Source organism: Panicum virgatum, chromosome 5N, assembly GCF_016808335.1.
Source record: "Panicum virgatum strain AP13 chromosome 5N, P.virgatum_v5, whole genome shotgun sequence".
Taxonomy (NCBI): domain Eukaryota; kingdom Viridiplantae; phylum Streptophyta; class Magnoliopsida; order Poales; family Poaceae; genus Panicum; species Panicum virgatum.
The window spans coordinates 886,873-907,908 of NC_053149.1; the positions used below are offsets into that span (position 1 = coordinate 886,873).

The window sequence follows — 21,036 nt, forward strand, 5'->3', positions numbered from 1 at the left end:
GTGGCATCTCAGTATTTGGGAGACCAGAAAAGGCACAATTGAACACAAGTGCATGAGATATCTTGCAGCTAAGCAGAAAACTTGAACCTATGCATCATCAAAACATGCTGAACTTGTGGTAGTGCTAACAGTAAAATAAAAAAAGTAAATGACACTCCAAACATATCCATCTGCCATCAAGATCCTAATCTGAAGAGTTCCTAGCACATATATTTACAACCACTGCAAATCGCACTTGCATGGTATCAAAACCACATCAGATGCAGGCAGCATACCATTTCCATAAGCAGATACAGAACAACACAGAACACTTAGAGCTGAAACATGCAAGAATGGAGATGCCCACGGTGGTCATCGATCTGGAGCTCTTGTGTGAACCGCAGGATCAATCACCCCCTCTCGGAGACTTGCAGGGCCGCTGCCGTAGTACTAGAGGCCGAAACAGTTTACAACCATATTAAACCCTAGCAAGAAGGGAAAAGAAGATGAAGAGAAGGAAAAGGGCACGAGATGCGCAGGAAGAGGTGAGGGAGGGTTGGAGGGGAGCTAGAAATGCACCTTCCCGTGGGGGAGACGTCGGCTGTAGTGGAGGCCCAGTGGTAGGGTGGCCGATGGGGAGGGCGGCCTCCTGGTTGGTTTCCATCTACTACTAGGAGACCGGAAATGGATGATAAGGCGGCGCGTTCGGCGGCGCGAGTGAGGAGAATGCGGCCCCCGTCCGGGCACCCATTGTTTTCAGGTCGTTTCATCCACTGCAGCGTTCACTGGCCGCTCCAATCTAGTCCTCCGCGGCGCCCACCAGACCTGGCGATCATAGGCCGGAGGACGGCGTGTTGGCGGCGCGAGTTATGAGATCGATCACGCGGTTCTTCTATCCTTCATCCTACACGGCATTATCTGGAGCTAATCTCTTCTACGGCAGTGCTCCATCACCGGCCACTCGACCCTAGCTATCCGTCCTCCGCGGCGCGCACGATCGACTTCCACACCACATCCACAAGGTTATTTCTTGATCATGCAAAATTATCTGAATCTAAAATGTTTTCTGAATCATGCAAATTGGAATTGTAATATTATGGTGCAATTGCATTGATCATGCAATACTATTCCTTGATTATGTCACGTAATGTTAAATCTGATCATGCATATCCAATCTGCAATGATATCTGAATCATGTAAGTTTATCTGAAATCATGTAAACTGCACATGGACAAGAAATGCTAGAATTACCATACCAAAGTTATACAAAGCATTGTGATAATTAAGCCATTTGATGTAGATAGATGACCAATATGTAGACCACTTTGTTGCCTTGGTGCTGCTAAACATGCTGACATCTACATTTGTCTTTTGTGCAACTATCAGAGAAATGGATTCTTCATGCTCCCTAACTACGTGTTCATTTCAACAACAACCTTGCAATATATAGAAGCAATAAGCTCTTTGCTAGGGGAGTAACTTACAGTATCTTACATTACCGCGATATAATGCAGCATGTTAAGTTGAGGGATGAACCATACGTTAGTATTTGAGGATATCATGCTTCTTGCTCCAACTGGAGTCACCAATGCATTGTACCTAGTATTACACGACAGATCAAGAAAGTATTTTCTGATAACATGTGGTTTGTATGACAAGCGGAAACTTGTAGCTAGTAGAATTACATCTTCTCCTATATTCGACCTAAATGTTGACTATGTTGGTTTGTATTTGGTGATTGTGGTGGGTTTGATGGAGGTCGTTTTGTGAAATCAACTATCCACGCCAAAGATATCTATGATATTGTTAGTGGGATGCGGCAACACATTGATAGGCTGTGGTGTGAGAGGTGTCCTTTGGTTAATGGCGACTGAAAAGGATATTTGCTCAGCTGAAAAAGGTGCACGTGTTGTAACATCATCAAGAGAAAATATGGAATTACGAAACACAATACTGCTGGTGAGGCTATCCACTTACATGTTCCTTCTATTAGCTACTCTATTGGCAAATTTACATTTCACTAATGGGTGAAAATTTTACCAAATGAAATTTGGCCATGTAGGTTCTGACCATTGTGGTAGCTAGTAGCCTGATATCTATTACAGATGCATGTGTTATGTAATTATGTGAATTTTGCTTGTCTACTGTTGGAAATTAGGGGTGGCCCTAATAGCCACTAAGCTGAGGAACATCTATGACACACCAACTCACTCTAGAGTCGGTCGGTCTTTTTGATTTCTAGTTACTTAATGTATTGGGTTCTTTTGACGGTAGAGCCACCTTTTCACTTTCGGGTGATAGAGCCTACCAAATAAAGCTGGTTTCCGTGTAACAGAGCCAACCTTCGATGAAGCATAGACCCTTTTGTGATCCCGGGTGACACAGCCAACCTTCAATGGATCACAACTTATACACTAAATACTTAGAAACTATATGGCTTAACTGAGAGACTGGCACTTACAAAAACAAGACTTTATTGCAACACAATACTACATAAGAGCATCCAACACCCTCTCCTTTAGTGGTTAGTCTAGCACTCACCCTTCTCTCCTAGCACTACCACCTCTCATCTACCATACTCATGGATGTATGCCATGGCAAGGGAGGGGAGTCTCAATTTATAGGCCAAAGGGGGACATAATATTTAGACAAGTATCTTCTTATAGAGAATTTCTAAACATTATAATATTTTTAAAATTTATTTATTTCTAATTCTAGAGTGCACCATATAAAATATCACATTCTTGCATTGTGAATAATACTCTAGAAGTTTGCCTTGCACTCTTTCTCTGTGTTGACACCCCAAATTGGCATAGTTCAGGTTTGCTGGACAATCTGGGCAAACCGATCAGACTGGTTGTGGAAACCAGTCAGACCGGTCTAGGACATTGCTAAATCTCCAATTGGACTATACCATTGCGTAGATCTCGTTGAGACAATCAAAATACATATATAGAACATCCAATTTGAAGTCCGGATGAGAAAGTTATGCCTCCCCGAAGACACGCACCCCGGTCTGACCGGTTTAAAGACCGGTCAGACCGGTCCGAAATGCCTAATCCGAGTTGGGAGTTGTATTTTGACACGGGATTTGTTAGGATTTCGGCTCCTAATGGGTACAGACCTCCCCACCCTATATATATGAAGGGCCACGGCCGATTCATGGTAATCCAATTCGATTTAACAAATTATACTTTACTTCTGACCTCCAAACCCTAATTTTTACAACTCCATCTGCTGTTCTCCTTGCGTCTCTATGGCGTTCAAGGGCATTCTGAGTGGCCTGCCGAGCTTAGAGCAACCCTAGCTCCATTAGCTCCGACAGGGTCCCTCCCGAGCTCGTGGTTCTAGATATTCGCCGTTTCCCTGGAGCACCGGTCTGACCGATCCGCATAACCAGTCTGACCGGTCTGCGTAGAGAGGCTGCTGGTGTTGATCATTTTGATGATCTTGTTGTGTGTTCTAGTGCATTCGAGTATGTGACCAGACTTTGTGTCAACACACTTTTTGGCGACTCCGCTGGGGACGAAGATCTTGGTTACCAAAAACCGATCTATCTTATCCTAGAAAAGATGGGCGTCATCACCGACCTCGACGATAGCAACATCATCTCCACATCTATCCAGGAATTCATCGAGGAGCTCCAAGAGTACTTCGTGGCCAGAGAGCACTTCAAGGCACAATTCTTGAAGGGATTCAAGAAAGATGAAAAAGACCAGATCACGAGGGTTCAAGACTTCGTGATGCCCTCCTTCACGTTCAAAAACAAGCAAGTTGAGGTAATAAGCGATGTAAGCACTTCATGTTCCACTTGCTTAGCCATTTATCATCTGTTATGGATCAGAAAATTGCCGATATGTATAAACCCAGTGATGATTTGCTTACTAATCTAAAGGGTCGATTGGACATCATGAAAAAAGGCAAATTTGTAGATGATAATTGTGCTTTCCAAATTGCTTATTCATCGGCTACACCACCATTTGTCCAAGAAGCATCGTATGCCATGCCGATGAACTACTATAAAGGGCAAACACTACCTACGCCAGTGTCGCAGCCAAACATAGCTGGACCGGTCAGACCGGTCCAATAGACCGGTCAGATAGGTGCATTGGTGGTCAGCCCAGTAACATCTACATTGAATGTGTCTGCTCCTTGCTCGGCAGCCCCTAGCCGAACCAATGAGTTGACAAATTGTGTGCAGCCTTTTCCTATTTTTGATAATGTACATGAAAATTCTTTGGGGCTTACCAATGAGTTCGGTTCAGACGATGGAATGAATTGATCCTATAACACATCGTCTTACTTCCACAGCACAAGCATCCACAAGTGGTAGATGCAAAGACGATCATGCTAGGGAGGATTAGGCTAGTATGATGAAAAACGAGCTTGGTGTGGATATGGGTAGCTCTAGATTATACCAAAAGCCATTTCCCGCTGAATTTGATTTGGTTTCTTTTTCTGCTAGTTGGTGTGTTCCTAATTTTGTGAAATTTAGTGGTGATGATAATAGAACACCTTAAGAGCACATTGACTAATATATGTTACAACTGGGAAAAGCTGGTTTCTATAATGTTTTGCGCATTCGCTTATTTTCATTACCTTTGACTGGAACTGCTTTTTCTTGGTTTTCTTCATTGGTCTCGAATTCTATTCAATTTTGGAATTAGTTGGAATAACTCCGCCTATGCTGACTGGAAGACTCTCCTGAGTCGTCTCAGCATAGCCGGTCCCAAGTCCGGATAAAGGAGGAGGGTTGCGTTAGGTTTTGGCAAACCAGCATAAAAATAGCCACTCTAATGGATTTGAAACCCACAAGAAACTCGTTGGGGCGTAACCCTCTTAGCGACGCGCTACATCGGAACCCGGGTGTGGTGATAAATGGGCAAGGTCCGGGTCGCCATCCCCCCAAGGGCGCGTCGTATCATGACCTGGGTACGATGATAAGTGAGCAAGGGTCGGGTCGTCACCTGAATTGCGCGCTACATCGACGCCCGGGTGTAGTGAAAAATGAGCAAGGGTCTTCGCACTTCCCTCGACGGGTGCGAAGGGTAAGGAAGCTAGCCGAGCCAATTAGGATTCGTATAGGTAGCTGGAACGTAGGGTCCCTAACAGGTAAGTTGCGAGAGCTAGTTGATGTAGCAATTAGGAGGCGTGTAAATATTCTATGCGTTTAGGAGACTAAATGGAAGGGCCAGAAGGCGAAGGAGGTTGAGAATACTGGCTTCAAGCTTTGGTACACGGGAGCAACTCCGGGTAAGAATGATGTAGGCATCTTGATTGATAGGAGCCTTAAGGATGGAGTCGTAGAGGTTAGAAGGCAAGGCGACCGGATTATCCTAATCCGGTTGGTAGTGGGAGATTCGGTTTTGAATGTGATCAGTGCCTATGCCCCTCAGGTAGGCCTTAGTGAGAGCACCAAGATGCAGTTCTGGGAAGATCTAGATAGCATGGTTAGTACCATGCCTACCAGCGAGAAACTCTTCATAGGAGGAGATCTCAACGGCCATGTGGGTGCGACTAATGTAGGGTTCGAGCGAGTGCACGGGGGTTTTGGGTATGGTAGCAGGAGTCAAGAGGGGGAGGATGTGTTGAACTTCGCGTTAGCCTACGACTTGTTGATAGCGAATACCGTGTTTAAGAAGAGAGAATCCCATCTTGTGACGTTTCGTAGTGGACAACACTCGAGCCAGATCGACTTTATCCTTGCTAGGAGGGAGGATAGACGTGATTGCTTAGATTGTAAGGTGATACCTGGGGAGTGTGTTGTCCCTCAACACAAGCTTGTGGTGGCGGACTTTCGTCTTCGGGTACGTGTCCACCGGGACAAACGTGCCAAGATTGCGAGAACAAAGTGGTGGAAGCTTAGAGGGGAAGCGGCACAAGCGTTTAAAGAAAGGATGCTAGGTGAGGGGTCTTGGGAAGAAGGAGCAGACACAGATGACATGTGGCTAAAGATGGCAACATGTGTCCGGAAGGTGGCCTCAGAGGTGTTTGGCGTGAGTAGGGGAGGCAAGCAGGAGGGGAAAGACACCTGGTGGTGGAATGACGAGGTGCAAAGGGCTATTAAGGAGAAGAAAGAGTGTTTCAAGCGTCTCCACCTTGACAAGAGTGCAGCCAACATCGAGGGCTATAAATTAGCGAAGAGGGTTGCAAAGCGAGCTGTGAATGTAGCAAAGGGTAAGGCGTATGATGACCTGTATCAGCGACTAGGCACGAAAGAAGGGGAGAAGGACATTTATAGGATGGCTAGGATCCGCGAGCGGAAGACAAGGGACATCAACCAAATCAAATGCATTAAGAATGGGACAGATCGACTGCTAGTGAAGGATGAGGAGATCATGGATAGATGGAGAGAGTACTTCGACAAGTTGTTTAATGGGGAGAGTGAGGGCCCTACCCTTGAGTTAGGTGACTCTTTTGACGATACCAACAGACGTTTTGTGAGGAGAATTCAGGAGGTAGAGATCGGGGAGGCATTGAAGAGGATGAAGGGAGGTAAATCGATGGGCCCTGATGGTATCCCCATTGAGGTGTGGAGATGCCTAGGAGATAGAGCAATAATATGGTTAACTAAGCTTTTTAATCTCATTTTTCGGTCAAACAAGATGCCGGAAGAATGGAGGAGAAGTATATTAGTACCTATCTTCAAAAACAAGGGTGATGTTCAAAGTTGTACTAACTACCGTGGGATTAAGCTGATGAGCCATACGTTGAAGCTTTGGGAGAGGGTTATCGAGCATCGCCTAAGAAGAGTGACAAGTGTGACCCAAAACCAATTTGGGTTCATGCCTGGAAGGTCAACCATGGATGCGATTTTCTTAATACGACAATTGATGGAGAGATATAGGGAACAGAAGAAGGACTTGCACATGGTCTTCATTGACCTTGAGAAGGCATATGACAAAGTACCGAGAAATGTCATGTGGTGGGCCTTGGAGAAGCACAAAGTCCCAACTAAGTACATTACCCTCATTAAGGATATGTACAAGGATGCGACGACGTTTGTCCGGACATGTGATGGCAACACCACTGACTTTCCTATTAACATAGGCCTACACCAGGGGTCAGCATTGAGCCCTTATTTATTTGCATTAGTGATGGATGAGGTCACAATGGATATACAAGGTGAGATCCCTTGGTGTATGCTCTTTGCTGATGATGTGGTGCTAGTTGACGAGAGTAGGGCAGGGGTTAATAGGAAGTTAGAGCTGTGGAGACGCACGTTAGAGTCGAAAGGTTTCAGACTTAGTAGGACCAAGACCGAGTACATGATGTGCGATTTCAGCACGACTAGGCATGAGGGGGGAGACGTTAGTCTAGATGGACAAGTGGTGGTCCAGAAGGATACTTTTCGGTATTTAGGATCGGTGCTACAAAAGGATGACGACATTGATGAAGATGTTAGGCATAGAATTTCAGCTGGCTGGTTGAAATGGCGGCAAGCTTCTGGCATCCTTTGTGACAAGAGGGTGCCACAAAAGCTAAAAGGCAAATTCTATAGGACATCAATTCGTCCGGCGATGCTATACGGTGCTGAATGTTGGCCTACAAAAAGGCGACATGTCCAGCAACTGAGTGTAGCAGAGATGCGGATGTTGCGGTGGTTTTGCGGGCACACAAGGAGGGATAGAGTCCGGAACGAAGTTATTCGGGATAGGGTCGGAGTGGCACCAATTGAGGAGAAACTTACCCAGCATCGGCTGAGATGGTTTGGACATGTCCAACGAAGGCCTCCTGAGGCGCCGGTGCGTAATGGGGTTCTTGAGCGGGTCGACAATGTAAAGAGGGGTAGAGGTAGACCTAAACTGACGTGGGATGAGTCGGTTAAGAGAGACCTTAAGGATTGGAATATCTCTAAAGAGATAGCTTTGGATAGGAGCGCTTGGAGACTAGCTATCAATGTGCCTGAACCTTGAACTTATTTCTTTCGGGTTTCATCTCTAGCCTACCCCAACTTGCTTGGGAAAAAAGGCTATGTTGTTGTTGTTGTTGTTGTTGTTTGGAATTAGTTGGAATGTAAGTTTCATGATCATTTTTATAATGGGCACAATGAGGCTAAGCTGTCAGATCTGACATCGGTTAAGCAAGGCTAAGATGAGCCTGCTTCAGATTATTTCAGAAGATTCAAAGATATAAAAAACCGATGTTCAAAATTTGACAGTTTCTAAAAAATATTTGGCTGGCTTGGCTTTTGATGGTTTGGGTTCTTATTTGAAAGAAGAATTTGAGGGCTTTGATTATCTTACATTAATCATTTACAAATAAAAGTCTTGGGTTTGGAGTTTAGACTCATGAACGCAAAAGATACATGTAATACTCATCAGTCCAACACGCATGTCAATTGTAAATCTGATTCGAATAATGAGAAAAATGAAGTTTATGTTGCTAAATCCATATGGCTATCAGAAGCTAAGCCATGTTCTTGTTCATCGCTTAAGCTGATTCAAAAGAATCGGCAAGAACAAGCTCATTTGACATTTGATGTTTCTAAGTGTGATCGCATATTTGATGAATTGCTTAGAAGCAGAAACATCAAGTTGTCTCATGCAATACCGCCGTTTCAGGAGTTGAAGCGGCGTGCAAATTGCAAATGTCATAATTGTTCTTCTCATGCAACTAATGATTGCAATGTTTTCCATCTACAGATACAATCGGCCATTAATTTAGGTTGATTGGTTTTGCATGAGATGCAAGATGACAAGGCATCATTCTCTGTCCATACCATTGATCTGGATAAGTCAAGGTACTCATTCGGTCTTAACAAGCTGAAGGAGCAAAAGGAAAAAAAATGTTATCATTGGTGAGCCAAGGCCGAAGAATGTCAATAATAAGATTCTGACAGGGAAGTGACGATGGAGAAGACTCCTGATGGAGAGGAATCACTGAAGATCATTGTCAAAGCTCCAAGACCCGGGGGGCAAGAAAGTTCCTCTCAAAAGACGAGTTGGCCTACAACTCAGGCACGATTGGTCACCACAACCGGTCAGGCAAAAACCCGACCCATAACTTTCAAGCCTAAGCACTCGGAAGGAGGTACTAGGAAGATTAATGAGTCAAAGGTGCAGGGGATTTTTGCAAAATAGAAGCTCACCTTTGCTCAGCTACTGAACAAAAGTACACGAAAGCCGTTCCAAAAGATTAGCCACTAAAAAAAAGAACCAAGTTCACCTCCGCATCAAGGCAAGCGTTCTTCTCCTAGTGGAGAATCCAGCAAGCGTAGTGATAGCACTACAGTGTTCCCTCCTCAGAAAGTGTGTGCTACTATGCCGTGGGTGTCACTGGCATCGGGTTTTTCTTGTCCTGCATGGGAGTATGAATGAATTTGGATGTATTGTTATCCGATGCTACACCCACCATCTCACCACAGGGAGGAGGATCACAGAAGGCCTGTGTTCGGCAAGGTGACACGACCAGTGCACGACCGATTGGGACACCACCAATCAGGTCAGTGGCGGCAGCCTGCACCGGTCAGACCGCAGACCGGTCTCACCAGAGGCCGAGTCATCCTCGTTCTCCAAGACAGGTGTACCATGTCAAGGAGAAGAAAGAAGAGGTATAATCCACCATTGATTCAGTTCTAGTTTGACTATATTGACACTCGATCTGTAGTATTATCAATTCCTTCCTTGTGTTGCAACCTTTTCTGCGTTGCAATAATTGTAGTTTAGGCAATATATCATCCATCAATAATGCACGAGCATCTCATACAAATTTAGCTTGTTTCTAAGGTAAGTTGCCAAAACCTAATCCCACTAAAATAGTTTTCTTGCTCCTTGTCAATCATTCAGGAAAGGGCAATTCTATCTTATTTACATGCCTCCATCGATCATGTAAAGCTTTGACCTGCTTATGTTTTAGAGGTGGCAATACATCCCTATATTTATTTGTGGATGATTGTTGGTACTATATTACTAGGCCGTTATTTCTCTTTGTAATTTAGCAAAACTCAAAGGATAATGGCGGTTTTAGTTATTACAAGACATTTCATGAACAATGGCGTGGTTCCCAAGGTTTTGGGAGTCGAAATGCGAACAACAATTTCGATCCTGACCGAGATGTGTGAATTCCGTACCGGGATTCGGTTATATGGCCGGTCAACAAATTTATTTTTATATGAAATTTGGCTACAGTTATATGGAGATTTAGGAATTGAGTACTCCTAGAGAAGATGGTGGGTTAAAACTAGAGAGATATTGTGAGAAACTTAGGAGAAAGTTGATGAAAACATGATGTTTATGAGTTCATCATTTGTTACAAAGTTGAAGAGGCTAAAAGAATTATATAACTAAAATTTATTTATATATCTATAGCTAGAAGGAGGGTATATGGGGCGATATAGATCTTAATGATAGTAGAGAAATTCTACTTTGGTCCAATTTTTTGATCGTTTTGGTTCTAACCGAAATGGGTGAAATTCGATTATTTCGGACCGAATCCTAGAACCATGGCGATTCCTGGGCTGTGGGGCATGCAAACACTAATTGCACGTGATTTATATTTATTTGCACGCTTTGTGAATAAATGCAAGTAACCTTTTGATTGATGAGGAAATTAAAGGCTACGGAAGTTGATGTTGTAGAAATGTCAAACTGGAACCTAGTTAGTATTTCGTTCCTTTTGTTCCTGCTCATCTTGAAACTAGATCTGCTTACTGCCTGCTGAAATAGTAGCTTGTTCTATCATATCTGAATAATTGATCGATAAAACTTTAATGTTGTACAAAAAAGTAATCTTGAGGCTGTCGAAGACTTGTCTCTGCCGGATTTGCTTTGGATGTGTGGAGTAGAGGTAGCAGGGCAGGAGGGGGAGGCCGTGGCGGCTCCGGCCTGGCTGATTGGGAGAGGAGGGAGCGGCGGTAAAACTAGGGTTGAAAACGGTGATAAATCTCGTTCCATCCCGCTGCGACTTCTACATTTTACCCGCTCATTTTCATATTTTTGGACAAATTCGGAACTGGTACGACCATATGAGATGTCAAATTTGAAAGCGGGGCGAAAACGGTTTGACTTGTATTCCGATCATTTTCATATTTTTCATATTTTATCGGAATATTCTATTTTTACTAATTTAGTATATACCAGTTTTACTACTATGTGTGTGGGTGTGGCTATGAATTTGTTAAATCTTTTATCTCAGATTGTGGATTTGTGAGTTGCGATTATATATTGCACACTATATGTGGTTGTGAACTTGTTTTTAAGGTTGTAAATTATTATCATGATTTACAATTACTTGGATTTGACGTTTGCAATTTCTTGTTTTTGAGGTTGATCGACGTGCACAACGGATCAGGTCATCTTACTGACACTAGGACCCGTGCACAGCCCCACGTGTCAGTTAAACAGTCCCTGCAATAACTGTTGAGTTGAGTTCCAAGGCGAAGGATGTATACGCAATGTTTTTTTTAACACCATAAGGCAAGCTTTATTGATCATATAGGACAGTTACATCACGTGCCACAGCACCCAAAATAAAATCTGGAGTTTCATCGAACCAAGTACAAGAAGTTTTAGAAATAAAAGCTTGCCTAGCCAAACCATGAGCAACCATATTCGCTTCACGGTCCCCATGTTTGATAGAAATTTCAGACAATACTCGCCACATTCTCATACATTCATCATAGATTGCCGCTGCCGGGGAAGCTGAAAAACCCCCATCTTGCATCGTTATCACCACTTCAAAACAATCAGTTTGGCATACAACTTTGTTTGCACCAATGCTTTGAGCCAAGAACAGACCATCATGCAAAGCCCAAACCTCCGCCATATGAGCATCAACCACATGAGGTAGGAACTTATTTGAGGCAGCTATAACACTTTCATGGTTATCTCTGATCACAAGCTATAACACTTTCATGGTTATCTCTGATCACAACCCCTGTACTCCCACTGTGTGAGTATTCATCAAAAGAAGCGTCAGTGTTTACCAATAGTTGTCCTTCAGCCGGAGGCATCCATTCTTGTGTGGTCCTTGCTGCATTACCTACATTTTGTGAAAGTAGGGGTGCAACTTGGAAGGTGGTCAACTAATGTAGCCTAACCATTTTCAAACGTATCACTGCACCATTCAAGCCCAAATATTATATAATTTTTTTGAGTTATAAAAAATGATTAAGAGCCAGTGAAGGGGGCATAAAAGGCCATTGCGCAATCAATTAGCACCTAGGTGAGACGTACAGTATATATCCTGGAGTAAATTAGTGCAGCGTATATACAAGATCCTGCAATCCTGCCTGACTTCCAATAAAGATAAAAATATCCGAAGAACAGCTGGGGAGACTTTGCACGCATGACATCCACATCCATGCCCAGCCATGAGCCCTCGGAATTGCTCTACAGATCCGAGTGTATCCCAAGCCATGGTACATGATGCTCAAGTATTCTTTATGCAGTGTCCCACAACACGCATAAAGATTAGAACCACTTAGCAAAAGCTACATATATTTATGAGGTTCAGAATACACTTGCTGTAGTGTATGTTATACTGATCAACATCGGTTCCGTCTGCCGAGGGGAAGAATCTCTCTCGGCACTCCGCTACATATAACATCCCTAAAATATTCTACTTACAGTGAGCAAGGAATTCCCAGCAGGTCCTAGAAATCAATTATCACGAGACGAGGTATCCCCAAAAGCTTTCCTGCAGCTAGGCAACCCTTGTTTCTACAACTTACTTGCAGAGACTCACCAGCTCTATCATCTCCGCCTTAGGAGCTACTTACTACTACCTCTACCAGTCTACCTGCAGCAGCCTTCAATGCTTCTCACACTGCTGCATGTTGGTTCTTCTTCAACTTCTCGACAATGAACCTCCTTGTGTCAGCGCCCTTCACATTGAATTCCATCAGAAGATCTTCGTACAGCGTCTTCAAGCTTGTGTTGAACGTGCTGCGTCTTGTCGGAGGGTTTGCCTTTACCGCTCCTGGCTTTGGTGCATTGCTGCTACTGCTGGATGCTCCTGCATCACTGTTTTTGCATTCTGACTCCTCTTCCTCCTCTGGCACTACTGAGCCAACATCATTACCCTCCATGTAGTACTTGCATGCTGCAAGAATGGTATGCCCATGCACCCGGAAGTGGCCGGCAACAAGGTCTGCAAAGTGCTGTAAGGCACCACAAGGCAAAGATGGATCAGTTCAGCTAGAAAACAGCAGAAACCAAACTTTACTTCTACTTTGCTGCACCAATAAAATTATAAGTTACCTCTGGAGGCCTCCGAAGGGAGTACAACATCGTCCTGCATGAGTACAGAAAGGTATTGTCGTTATACTCCAAAGCATTCCGCTGACCATGTGGAGTGTTGGCAGTGGCCTCGTATCCTGGCTCATTGTAATATGGCTTCTCATTCAAAATGAGAGCTTGAATGGAGACAAGAACCTGTAACAAGGTTGATTGAGCTGGATTCCACTTCTCACAACCTTTCCCACTCCAGGTACCAAGCAGGCTAAGGCATACTTTTCCACAGTTATACAAGTTTGGATTAATCCGAAGTCCTCCAGAGTGGTAGTATACCAACTGCAAACCCCATCAGAGACAAATATTTCAATAAAATGTGAAAAAAACATTATAAATAATAAAAAAACATGCCAAAGCTTTGGAATATACCGGAGGGCCAGAAGGATAAGAAGAGGGAATGTGAACATCAAAGAAGAAAAGACCATCATGGTAGGGTGTTCCCTTAGGTCCAATAATCGCAGCTCTAAGAAGGTCCATTCTATCTTCGGCAACCCGGACATAAATAGATGCTGTACAAAAGAAAATCATGAGAATCTAAATCTCTAAGATAACAAAAATAGACTGAAGCAATGCTACAAATTAACAAGAGTGCTGTGAAAATAGGATACTAAAAGACCTAGTGATGGTATCACTTCCAAAATCACAGCAATAGCTTCTACAGACAAATTGTGCAATAATTTGAGGCACACAAATTGTGCAATAATTTGAGGCACAAAGATGTGACACTCCAGTCAAGCGCTTCATAACAATGAGACACAATGATCTATCATAAGGAAGGATTTACATAGATGTTGAGTAGTGGAGATAGAATTAAATAACAGCACCCAATTCATTCCTTATTGCTCTAAACAAGATTGAAAACCTAAATATCTGACAAAAGGGAACTGGATGAGGCACAAACTTTGCTAAAGGGTAACTCTAGAAATATTTTATTTGCCCGTAAACATCTGTTTCAATCTAGTCCATGACAGTGCAATGAAAATAACTATAAACGAGCGCATGAAGGATGCTATCTACCCTTATCGGAATAGTAACTACAGGTAGTGCAGTTTCCACCCTGGCTGAGAATCCCAGTGTCATGCAGCACAGGTAGGATTGTTTTGACGTGAGCCTAACAGACAGATCTTATTCAAATCAACAACATAATCTTATATCAAAGTTATTGCTTCTTCGAACTAATTCACTTTTGGGTAACTTGATGAAGGTAACTGATCTCTAAACCTGGGCTGGGGAAGCAATGGTGGACAACGGCTATATGTACGGCCAAATAAGAAGATAGCATTTTGAATGTTGATGCTGCCCCCAATGTAATGAAGGATAGTTGGTTTAAACTTTAAAAGGGGGGCATAGTAAGCAATAAGCAAAAGAACCTCGCCTATTTTGCTCATAGCTAACCTGGTAGATCCTTCTCCAGAAGTTTCCAGTCATGTTGAACTCTCTTTGACCAGGCTCTGGCTGGCTGAAACAATGTTAGATGCAAGAATAGGTAAGTGCCCAAAAGAAGTACAAATCAAGAGCAACTACTAGTTGAGCATGTCACCTCTCCCTCAAAATTTTTAGAAAAATGGTGGTCGGAGAAATTTTGAACAGTGTCAAACTGCTTGAACTGCTTATATTTATCTGCATTCTCATCTGGATTATTTGATTTAGATGGCTCCTCAGCTTCTTCCTTGGCTGCAATTTTCTGCAGCCATGGTACAGTAGCCTCCACGCCTGGAGGCAGATCTAAATCATCAAATTTATCAGCAAGATGCTGATTAAAGTCAGCTTCGTCAAACTCATAATCATCTTCATCATAGCCATCGCTATCATCATCACAGTCATCCTCCATATAGTAATCTTCTTCTTCTACGATTTCTCCAGAGTTATGATCCTGAGGTTCTGGTTCAGAGATTTGTAAAGAGCTACTAGTGCTGGATGAACCCTGCAAAACAGTATATGTTAGTCAATAATTATAATAACAGGTAATTGAAAAAGGCATGAAAAGGACATGTAAAGTCATTTCTTCAGCAGTCTGGGATCGTATATTTAATTAATTGTGTGAACCGATTGCGAATGAGTAACATAAAAATCTGAACAATATTGCTTCAAGCCTTAATGGATTCACACAAACATGCATCTTGATCACAAAGGCCAAAACAATTACTGTTAGTCCACTATCGTTATTCACACCGCATCAGACAAACTAAAAATCCCTCTGCGGCCGAAATATAGTAACAGCAGCAAGACATCTCTTTGACACAGTGGCGGCCACAAAATCACTGATAGATACAATGTTGAGACACAGGAAACTGGCAGTGCATCCCAATCGAGCCAATTATGACTGGCATTGCATCAATCGACCCAGGATAGGCTCGAGAATGGCAGATTACACCCCAGTTGTACCATATCCCCAAGCAATTCAGGCTAAGGAAGCACGGAACCCAGCCTGAATTGTCGCCCCCAAAACCCAAACCCTAGTAGCAAGACGAAAGAAAGAAAAAAAAAACCCTTGGGGAAAAGAAAACCCCAATCCGGACCCCGAACCAAACCCTAAACGTGAACACCAAATCCTGCCTGGGAAAGAAGCTCGCCGTAGACGAATCGATCGATCCGGAAGGGGAGGGGGAACGCCGGCGCGATTGGGCGGGGCAGGAAACAAGGCGGGAAGCCGAGCGGGTGGTCACCTGGCATCGCTGGCGCTTCTGCTGCTGCGCGGCGCCCCAGGCGACGGCGTCGGCGGTGCGGCACGACGAGGAGCTCCCCTGCTGCAGGCCGCAGTACCTGCAGGCGCCAAGAACCCAAGGCGATCATACATAATCGGGAGGAAGTCCCCCAAAAGAAGAAGAAGAAGAAGAGGGGGGAAAGTCTTTTCCCCCCGTCCGCGAGGAATAGAGATCGCGGCGGCGTGGCGGTGACGTACTCTGCGTCCATGGCGGCGGCGGGCGATCGTGGTGGCGGGCAGCCCGGGGGTGGGCGGGGCGATCGACCGATCGATCGATCGATGGAACGGAGGAAAGGGAAGGGGCGGCCAAATTGTCGCCGATTTATTTATTCAGGCTGCGTCCTAGTCCCGCTCAGCCACGCCATCTGAAGCGCGCCACAGCCGATGACGTGTGGGTCCACGCGACGGGAGTCTCCTTTCGGGTCCACAGGTTAGTCACCCAAGAGCGTTACGTTGGCGGCCTCGGCGACGGCGACCTGGTTCCAAGCGGAGGGAGTAGACGCTTGAACCCACTTGTCAGTGACACAGCGGCACTCTTCAGGATCTTCTGTAGCCGAGTCCCGTGGTGTGGACAGTTACAGCCAGCGGTGGGCAGGGTTTACAAAACCGGTGGGAACCGGTCCGGTTTCGGTTGGGGCCGGTACCAAATCGGTCCAAATTTAAATTTGAATTCAAAAAATGAAGAATTCCTAAAAAAAATCTCTAAAAATACTTTAAGGTGCGACGAATCTGATGGTGTCAAATTTTCTAAAAAATTCGTTCGTTTAACATACTTTTCGGGCATTTAAAGTTAAACCAAAAAAGAAAAGAAAAAAAATGAGACGGCCCATTAAGGCCCACTTGGTAAACCGGTCAAACCGGCCGTTAAACCGGTCAAACCAGCCGGTATACCGTTCTAAACCGGTTACACATGCGATTCTAAATTTAGATTTGAATTCAAACCGGTCAAACCGACCGGTATACCGGTACGAACCTGTTGAACTGAGTTTTTTGAATTCAAATTTGAATTCGATCGGTACCGACCGGTTTCCGGCCAAACCGGACCGGTATACCGGTACCGGACCCCCGCGGTTTGGCCGGTCCGATCGGTAAATGAAACCCTGGTGGTGGCATGGCTGCCAGGACTAAGTAACCCTTGTAATCCCTCTCGGCTATTTAGTTGTTCTGTTTTGGTATTTTGAAAGAGAATTTTTTCAAATTTAAAGTATTAAATATAGTCTAATCACAAAACTAACTACAGATCTCATCTATAAACTACGAGACGAATCTAATGAGCCTAATTAATCTGTCTTTAGCATATGTTACTGTAGCAATTTAGTGTCTAATCATGATCTAATTAGGTTCATTAGATTCGTCTCGCGATTTATAGTTCATTTGTGTAATGCGATTTTTTTCAACTGCATTTAATACACCATACAGACGATTTACTAATCTTTTGGAATTTTGAACTTTGGATATAAAAGGCCTTATAGGTAGCAGTGACACTAGCATTCACTCTAGTATGCTCATACTAGTAGGTAGATTCAGAGAAAATATTCATTCACTCATTCACTTGGACCGGAAGCTTTTTGGTTGCTTCCCTGTAAGAAAACTTGCTAACCACAGATTGTTCATTCTTACAGAACTAGAGTATGCAGAGTTAGAGCATGATCTCTTAGAGTAGCTCAATTTGTCAAGCATAGAAACAACACCGCATGCTAAAAGTATCACAAGGCACCCAAAAGGGTAGCCAATCGGTATCTTAGAGATGGAGCTACGTAGCTGGGTGATCTTCTCCTAGGATGGGGGCAGAGGTATGAGGAATGATCCAAACGCAGTAGTGTGCTGGGGGTGTTTGGCAACCTTGGCCACGTCGATCAGCAAAAGCCTTTTTCATAGGAACAACAAGTCAAGAGAGGTCGCAGCGGCAGCCCAAAGAGTTTGCATAGAATTCTAACTTCAAGTTCTTTCTCTGATACCAACTTGTTAACTACAGCACAACAGTGTGGGTCGAAGAGAAGAGCAGAATTGGGGGGAGGCAGCAAGAATTTGAGATCACGAGGACAAAGTGGGATTCATAGGGCAGAGGGCAGCTTGCGTGATGCAAGTACTTAGTCTTTACAACATACACTCCTCTTACAACCGAGTCATCTATTTAATCTTTCTTACATGGGCCACGCCCGGTACCTGCGTGCAAGCTCGCTCCTAGACAATCCAGTTGGATCCATTCACAAGAGTGCTTGGTTTTGAAAACCTTGTCGAACGTCTTGGTCCATCATCACTTGCTTCTACAGACGGATCGGCGATGCTCACAAGGTACCCCAGCAATCCCCTTCACATACACCGCGCGCTATGCAGGGTTAATAGGCCAAACGACGCTATCACTGACCAATTCAGCTTCAAAACAATTACAAGACCACTCCAACGGTAGCTCAACTAGATTATTGCGCTCTCTGATAGATGCATAAATATGTTTTCCGAAACGAAATTGATAAGCTTCAGACGAAGTTGAATCGAATAATTCAGCAAGCGAAGAATAGTGTGCGCTCACAGGGGGTCAACGTAGTAGCATCATCTGTGCTTGACAAAAAGTTTGGCATGATGCAACTTTTTGGGGTTAAATGTGTTACTAGTTTCCCACGCTACTCCACAGATAATGTCAAAGCCGATAACTCGGTTCCTGCAACAAACACAAGGATTGAAAACATTTCAGGTAGCAGCCTAGTTGAAGCGCAGTCGTGGAGGCAAGTTGAGTCGCTAGAACTATGGCCCTGGCCCCTGGCCTAGCGATGACAGGACGGACTAACTGGTGTCATGATCACAACTAACAAAGCCACTGACGAAGAATGATTACATGCTCCATAACATAGTACTTAGAGTTACAGAGGGCGCATATTAAGCAAACAAAACTAGGGGTTGTTTACTTACCCAAGGATGCTGGAAGCAGTACTTGCGTAGCACGGTAGCAATTTATTCAGTTCGGTGCGAAGAAGGGTCAGCTTGTTCTCAGACGCCGCGGCTTCTTTTCAAACATCCTTTTTTTATTGTGAGTTTTTTATGCTCATACCATTAAGAAAGTTTATGGTTACGTACGCACCACTAAAAAGTTCGGAGTTACTTATGTACCATCGCACGAACTTTCAATTACCTACGTACCATTTTGGATGGAATAGTACCTAACGGTGACTAACGGATATGCAAAAAGACCTTTATACCCTTCTTTTGGTTTGTGGGCTGAATAGACCCAGAGACGAAGGCCCGTGACGCTGGCGCATTCTGGTGCTGGATCATGAGGCAAATGAAATAAAGAACCGTAACCAATGTGGTGGTTGGCGCATGAGGGAAAAAATAACGTGACTATTCTAGTGCTAGGCGCATGAGGCAATTAAAAAATTGTCTATCCCTCACTTGAGTGAAATATCACCTCTTCTCACTCAATCTTTTGGACCACTGGATTAAAATCCAAGGATTCTTCCAAAAAAAAAAGGAGACTGTGACCATTGTGGTGCTAGGCGCACGAGGAAAAAAAAACCGTGACCTTGCCGCTCTGCGCCAACAGGGACGGTAGCAGTCTGAAGAAGACGCGGCCGCGAGAGCTGCCCTGCGCACTCAGTGCAGCTGCCTGGGCCCGCGGGGCACACTGTGCTCGCGCCTACTGCGCCCTGCGCCGGCGGGGGCGCCGCTCCCGCAGCGGCCGGCCTCGGCCCACGCGTTGGCGGATAGGATTGCAAGGGAAAGAGAAACTCGGCAGAGAGAGGAAGAAGTGCTGGATCCTGATGCTAGAGAGGCACGGATAAGATGGTCATTTTCTTACATGGGTCGTTAACTTCCAACGGAAAGTGGACGAAATAGTATGCAGGTAATCGGAAGTTGCACGATGGTACATAGGTAATTCCGAATTTTTTAGTAATACGTACGTAACGATAAACTTTTTTAATAGTATGAGCCTAGGACCAACAATTGGTCAAATCAATAAGTGCACGTTTAGTATACAAGTTGTATCAGTACATTTTATAGACCTTGCAATGCGAGATATTGTTTTTCTAGCAATTGATAATATATTGCAGAAGAAATTGATGGCCAAACTATGCTTCTCCTATGAAAATGTAAATGGAAGCAGAATTCCAAGAATCAGTGTAGCAGCTCATATCATATTGCACCCTCTTATTCATGTACCAACGCTTTACAATTCCCACAAAAAAAATCCAGCATGTACTTGTACTGTAAAGAGCTAAAATAAAATCCCATTGGCAGCTTTATGTATACAATCTCTGACTCTTTTCTTTTTCTTGAAAAAAAAAGAGAGAAAAGGGCAGAACATAAATAAAGTCGGAAGATGCAGTTTATTTCAACAGAAAAAAACAGTCTTTGTCTAAATATACATCATACAACACAACATCCCGTCTCTCCAACCGTATGGATCAAACCCTCCCTTGCTCATCCATTCAAGCATTCGATGACACCAACCCAAACCAGCCGTGTGAATCATGCAGCCAATCTGATAGGCTGTGATGAGATGCAGCTTTCACGTCCATTAGGTCTGCAGTCCCCACCGTTGCCCCAATCTGAACATGCTCATTGCTCTTTGCTTCACTTTCTTGAACCACGTGCTGCTGCCAGGTGATCCTGGAAAAAGAAAAGGCCAACATTTTTAGCAAACTGTTGCAGGACTCGAAGAATTAAAATCATACAGACAAGGTTGCTCGATCCAAGACTGCAGTTTCAGAACAAGTAAGATTTGGCAACATGTGCGAAGAAAATGAATGCGGCAAAATATTGGTCCAACCAATGCTTGCAGCTGCAAGCACCGTTATGGTTGAACATAGAGCTCTAAAGCAAGCAGCCTTACCATTGAACTACATGATTTTGGATCCAACACACAACCAATTAGGGAATGATGCAAAGGAACGACATTATTCTTTGTTACTTTATTACTACAGTTTGACCAGGTCATGTCAAGTATCAGACAAATTTCCCTCTAAACAGCAATCCCCCCCCCCCCACCATGTACTACCAAAAGTCCTAGGAGTTTCCAAGTTTGTGAGTTGTGGAATGTGTCTGAAATCCTATAAACCTCACCACCTTACAAATCAATACATTCTTAACTAGATACTATGCACTAACGGAATTAGAATATCC

General features: G+C 44.0%; 1 protein-coding gene and 1 long non-coding RNA gene across 2 annotated transcripts; both read right to left on the bottom strand.

Moving 5' to 3' along the window:
* Positions 1-12,392: 12,392 nt before the first annotated feature.
* Positions 12,393-16,250, bottom strand: LOC120673969 (putative ubiquitin-conjugating enzyme E2 38). The gene is made up of 7 exons (XM_039955030.1): positions 16,117-16,250; positions 15,881-15,977; positions 14,755-15,138; positions 14,610-14,673; positions 13,584-13,723; positions 13,182-13,493; positions 12,393-13,081 (listed from the first exon to the last, which is right to left on the bottom strand). The coding sequence occupies exons 1-7, from the start codon at positions 16,125-16,127 to the stop codon at positions 12,743-12,745; spliced, it is 1,347 nt and encodes a 448-aa protein (XP_039810964.1). The 5' UTR covers positions 16,128-16,250; the 3' UTR covers positions 12,393-12,742.
* A 1,695-nt stretch (positions 16,251-17,945) lies between these two features.
* On the bottom strand, positions 17,946-18,989 carry LOC120673271. The gene is made up of 2 exons (XR_005674602.1): positions 18,826-18,989; positions 17,946-18,577 (listed from the first exon to the last, which is right to left on the bottom strand). It is a non-coding gene; the product is annotated as an uncharacterized LOC120673271 (long non-coding RNA).
* Positions 18,990-21,036: the final 2,047 nt, after the last annotated feature.